At 47.2% G+C, this 5,673-nt stretch overlaps 1 protein-coding gene across 1 annotated transcript in view; it reads left to right on the top strand.

Moving 5' to 3' along the window:
• The window catches only part of LOC103799922 (acetyl-CoA carboxylase-like), a 102,630-nt gene that overhangs the window by 80,560 nt on the left and 16,397 nt on the right, over positions 1–5,673 (top strand). The window contains 4 exon segments of the mRNA XM_009072277.1: positions 421–541; positions 2,132–2,228; positions 3,582–3,672; positions 4,544–4,679. Of these exon segments, the coding sequence (XP_009070525.1) occupies positions 421–541; positions 2,132–2,228; positions 3,582–3,672; positions 4,544–4,679 (445 nt within the window).

The raw sequence follows: 5,673 nt of genomic DNA, 5'->3' as shown, positions 1-5,673 counted from the left end.
AAACACCTCCAAAAATTCCCTCCCAGGCAGTAATTTGTAGGAGTTGATGTATATGTGTGAGCTGCTCTGCAGCCAGGAGGGGAGCAAGAGAACATGCAGGTGACCTTCCTGCAGGAAAGGGCCTGGAATGAGGCAGATGGCCTGGTCACCTCTCCCAGATTGGATTGCAGCCCTTTGCTGATGCTGGCCATGCCTGCAGTTCAAGAGCAAATCAAGTGCAGTGTGTGCCAGAGGATGTCAAAGGAGGGATTGAGACAGGGTGGAGCCCCTTGGAGGCCTCTTCAGGCTTTGCCAAGGCTCTGGGGTCCAACCAGTCTCAGGGGTGTCCTCAAAAGAGGGCTCTGACCACCTCCTTCAGAGCTGTGGTTTGGGGCGAAGCCACCCAGAAGAATCACCTCAATGTTTTCCTTTTTCCCTTAGAATATACACAGCCCTGTTCCCATCCTCAAAGCCAAGGATCCTATAGACAGAACCATCGACTTCCTTCCCACCAAGGCTCCCTACGATCCTCGCTGGATGTTGGCTGGACGTCCCAACCCAAGTACGTGGTGGCCACAATGTGCACTAGCTCTGCTTGTTTTGAGGCTGTTTGCCAAGGCTTTATGTCTCCACACCAGATCTGGTTCAGAGTTTATAAAATAATTAGTTTTGAACAGTTTGAATGTAAGAGCTAAGTGTTTTAAATAAGGATATTTATGCATAACAGCTAAAAATAGGAGGTGAATTCCAAGTGCTTGAGGACACCTACAATTGATACTTTTATAGAGTTGCTTAGAATAGTTAGTTTTATGTTTTTTTAACAATTTGGAGGAAAGTCCATGCACAAAGGGTCTGGGTGCTAAGGGAATCACAGCATTGCAGATCCTGGGGAATTTCTGCCTGGCAGCACTGCAGAGCACTGGACTCCACTGGGGTGTGCAGCCTGGGTAGGAAGCAAACAGGGTGACCATTGCTCCTGCTGTTATTAATGAGTTTTTGGGGCTAAAATGAGATTGGTGATAAACTAAGTTTTCTGGTTTTGGCTAATATTTTTTCCTCATCTCTCAAGTAATTCATCCAAGTGTCTGAGCGCAGCTAGCGCTGCCTCCCAATCGAGTGACTTCAGATTTTAATTTAGTGGAAGCGTTAAGGAAAGCAGATGATTCCCTGTGATAAGTTAAAGCAGATATCTCCTAGGTGAAAAGTTAAAGCCATTTATTAGAGGAGATATTGCCGTGATATTCTTCAAACTGACGCCCGACACGAGGGCAGAATCTAAACGATCAGCTTTGGGCTCGCGATAGAGAGATAGCTCTGAAATGGATGGTCACATTTTACAGTGGGGCCACAGAGGCAAGGAATGTAGAACACAGTAATTACAAGTTTGGGCTTGATAAAACACTCTCCATCCTGGTTAAGTCAGCAGAGGTTAGCGTGCTTGGATCTCCACTTTTTAATTGGTTTTGGACTGGGGTTTGCAGAAGCAGAGGAGCTTGTTCAGCCTGGAGTTCCTCGGGAGCTGTGTGCCAAGGGGTGAAGCTGGCAGGGATTTGGGGAGATTGTTTCTGTGGGTTATGGTTTTGCTGAGCTCCCCAAAGCCTCAGTGCAAAGCAGGTGCCCCCAGAGAGCTGCGATTGAGTTCTGAAATGAAGCATTCGTGGTTAGTTCCTGGAGTTCTCCAGCATTCCTTCCTTAAAGGAAAGATTAGGCAGAATCAAGAGGGGGGAAAAAAAAGTAAAATAAGTTTTCAAATAGAAATGGGTGTTTTGAAAAACATCTTTAATGTCTTTACTGCCTTTTGACAAATGTTTGGAGTGGTGGAAAAAGCAGAGTTGTTTGTTTAAGAGCACGGGAAGTCCCTGTGCTGCCCAAACCCATCGTTTAACCACAAATGATGCTTTGGCTGATAAATCACTGTCTTTATGCAGAGTAGCAAATGCAGTAAGACGTGGTGGCTGAAGGCAGACAAATGCTCAGCTGTCTAATGTTCCCCTGTATCGTCATCCATTTACAGTTAAACAAATAAGGAGGCAGTGCCACATCCTCCAGTTGGCATTTTTAAGCAAGTTTCAGTTGCTGCTTTGATCTTCTCTTTTCTTACTTCCCTCCCTGATTCCTGCTCTGACATTCCCCTCTTTTCCCTTCCCTTTAGACCAGAAAGGGCAGTGGCTGAGTGGATTCTTTGACAATGGTTCCTTCCTGGAGATCATGCAGCCCTGGGCACAGACAGTTGTGGTGGGGAGAGCAAGGTAAGTTCTAAGAGGTGTTTGGAGGAATCAAGTTTTGCTTATGCTTTGCATTTTCCTAGGACACAACATCCTATAGTTATTTCTCTCTATATATGTATATCTTTAAGGTCCCTTCCAACCCAAACCCTTCCATGATTCTATAATCCCATGATTTAAAGGCTTTCAGGCTGAGCAATGTGCCAGGGGGTGGAATCAATGATTTGGCAAAGCTCAAAGCTCTCTGTCCAGGCCCATGCTCAGCTTCACTTGCAGTTCCTTTCTTCTGACAAATTCCAAGTGGCCCTGGACTCTCACCCAGCAGGGATATATAACACAAATGAAACAGGCTCCTTTCAAAAGCAGTGGCACTTTGAAAAAAAACAACAAATATGAATGTATTCTTCTGGGATTGTTACTGTAAGTGCTGCCAAAACTCATCTCTGGTATGTATGTTTGGAGTACGTGTGCTGTTGGCTGTAAATTGTCTTTTATTATTCTATGGCAACTTGTCCAGGGACACACTATAAAACAAGATGTAGCATCTTCTTGTAGCCTGATAAAATTTATATGAAGTATTATGGAAAACAGAAGTTGTTTTGAGCTGTTTTCAAGTTCAATAAATAACTGTAATACTTGGATAAAGATGTTCTTTATTAGGTCACATGGGCCCTAACACAGAAGTTATAAGTTACCGATTTAAGACGGCTTCTGCAATTACAGGGTTCCTGCAGCCTCTTAATCATGGGCAATGGGAATATTTCCAGCCCCCCAGTGCTCGTGGGCCTTGTCTCTTTGCTGCCTGGATGTGTGTCATGCAGCCTGGGGTGGCTGAGGAGGGAGTGTGGGCTCTGCTGGGACTCTGTCCTGGGAGCTCGGTCGGCACCGCCAGCGCAACGGCTCTCGTGTGCAGGAGTGGTTGGCTGTGTGGGAAGCAGAGCTGAGTGTCTGCACTCTCTGCCCACCCCTCTGTCCCTGCACCCTTCCCACCTGGCACTCAGGGGAGGAGAGATGGAAAACCCCAAAGCTTTTACCCATTGTTGACCCCAACCTCTCGGGAGAGGCAGTTTTTGTGAGCGGTGGAGGATCAAGGGTGGGTGAGACATCAGCATTGTTAGGTGTGCAGCCTGTGGCTGTGTTTCATCAGCTGGTGGGGCATATGAGAGCAGAGCTTGGGAAGCCTTGGAGCTTGGTGTTTGTTTATGGCTTTGGAGGGACCTTAGAGCCCTGAAGGGGCTGTGAGAGAGATGCAGAGGAGCTTTGGACGAGGGCTGGGCAAGGATGGATCTCTCTTGGGCATTTTGGTGCAAATTGGAGTAAATCTTTGGTTGTGTAAGAGTAGAAATAGGGGGTTTGATTTGTCTCCCGTGTCTCCAGGCTGGGAGGAATACCTGTAGGAGTAGTTGCTGCAGAAACCAGAACAGTGGAGCTCAGCGCTGATCCTGCAAACCTGGACTCGGAGGCCAAGGTAGGTGGATCGTGTGCTCTGTTCCTTGTTTGTCCTCTGCAAATGTCTCTGTGGAAAGGGCACTTGTCTGGATGGGATTTTTCCCCCAAGTGTGGGACAAATGTGCAGCCATTCCCTGGTGTGGTGGGAGCATCTGGACCCTTGTGTTGGCCATTCCTACAGGAGACACATTCCCCAGCAGTTTTGCTTCCTATAGGACTCAGGTGAGGTGCAGGGACTAGGGCCCAGGAGATGTGGCAAGCAAAAATCCTTTCCCCGTTCTCTTGCTGTGACTGGAGAGTTCATGGTCTTTCTGCTCTGACATTTTGCTTTTGTCCTGCCTGATTTCCCAGCTCTGGTCCTGCATCGTATCTTTGGGGTTTTCTCCTTTCCATGTCCTTTTCTCAGTCTTCTCCTTCCCCTCCTCACAGCAGTCATAGTGTCAGGCTTCCCACACCATCTCTGGCCTAGATCAGTGGGAACACTCCTGTTGATGTTGGTGACACACATTTCATCATAGAATGATTTGGGTTCGAGGGAACCTTAAAGCTCATCCAGTTCCAACCCCAGCCATGGGCAGAGACACCTTCCACTAGCCCAAGTTGCTCAGAGCTCCATCCAACCTGACCTTGAAGAGATGATGACCCCAAAGAGATGATGCAGGGCCAAAGCTGTGAGACCAGACAGGAGAGAAACAAAATGTCAGAGCAGAAAGACCATGAAACACTCTGGTCACAGTGAGAGAACAGGGAAATGATTCCTGCATTGCACGTGCTGCTTTCCTCATTGTTCATCCACAGCAAAGCTCCTGCTGGATCCAATTCTGTGCCTTTGTGCCAACACTTACATTACTGTGTTTCAAGGCTTAACATCTGGGTTTTTTTCCCATCAGATCATCCAGCAGGCTGGGCAGGTGTGGTTCCCTGACTCTGCCTTTAAGACTGCTGAGGCTATCAAGGTCTTCAACAGAGAAGGACTGCCCCTGATGGTCTTTGCTAATTGGAGAGGCTTCTCGGGTGGAATGAAAGGTAACCAGCAGTTTGGATCCTCTTTGGTGCTGTCCTGGATAGATTTTTGTCTGGACTGCTCAGGGCATCACAGTGTTATGTGTAGTGAACTTTGGGAAGTGCCAAAGATTAGGACATCCTACCTGGATGTGGCAGTTGACAAACACAGCAGAGAAGTCCCAGGTGCACTGACATGGTGGAAGCTCCTGCTCTGGAAGGGCTCACAGGGTGACAGAGGCTGTTGGGCTCTGCTGTCTCTTTGCAAGGCACAGAGCAAAGCCTTGGAGTTTGCAGAGGCAAATATGAGAGGTGGCAAAGATGGCAAAATTCTTTACTCTGGAAAATACCTGTTACCTTTCAGAGTGGATTCTGCTCCATGTGCTGCTGCTGCAGTCCCTGCATAACTTGCTTTCCCCCTTCATGACTTGCTTTCCCAACCACACATCCTACTGGGAAGTTGTTGATGTAATTTTACTTTATTTATTTACCTTACTCAGTCCTTAAACATTATTTTGCCTGAGAATATCATGAGATACTTTGCCTGTGCCCTTTGCTGGGCTCCTCAGAAACTGTTTAGCTTTGGAGTTGGGACTAGAAACCCAAGGTGGATCAAGCAGCACAAGGATGTGAATACTTATGTTCCATCTCTTCCAGCTGGGAAGAGGAGGAGGAGGAGGGAGGGACAGAGCCATTGCAGTTTGCACCTTGCTCCATGTGTTTTTCTGCCTCTTGTTTGCTGTCTTCTGACACTCTCTCCATCCCTTGGGGAGTTGTTTGCAGTTTTGGTTTCAGTGCTGGCTGGGGATTATGCAGGGAGGAAAAATAAACAATTATGCCACCCCTCAGTGCACACAAACACACTGCTAGGAGCCGACTGCACTGTGGGTAAAATGACTCCAAAATTGTGTGTAATGAGTAGGAAAAGATTAGAGACAGCTCTTGCTATGCTGAAAATTGACATTAGTGGAGGGGGAGGTAAAAAAAAAAAAAAAAAAAAGGGAAAAAATTTCTCCCC

Source organism: Acanthisitta chloris, unplaced genomic scaffold (assembly GCF_000695815.1).
Source record: "Acanthisitta chloris isolate BGI_N310 unplaced genomic scaffold, ASM69581v1 scaffold15923, whole genome shotgun sequence".
Taxonomy (NCBI): Eukaryota; Metazoa; Chordata; class Aves; order Passeriformes; family Acanthisittidae; genus Acanthisitta; species Acanthisitta chloris.
This window is presented reverse-complemented; position numbering and strand designations above follow the sequence as displayed.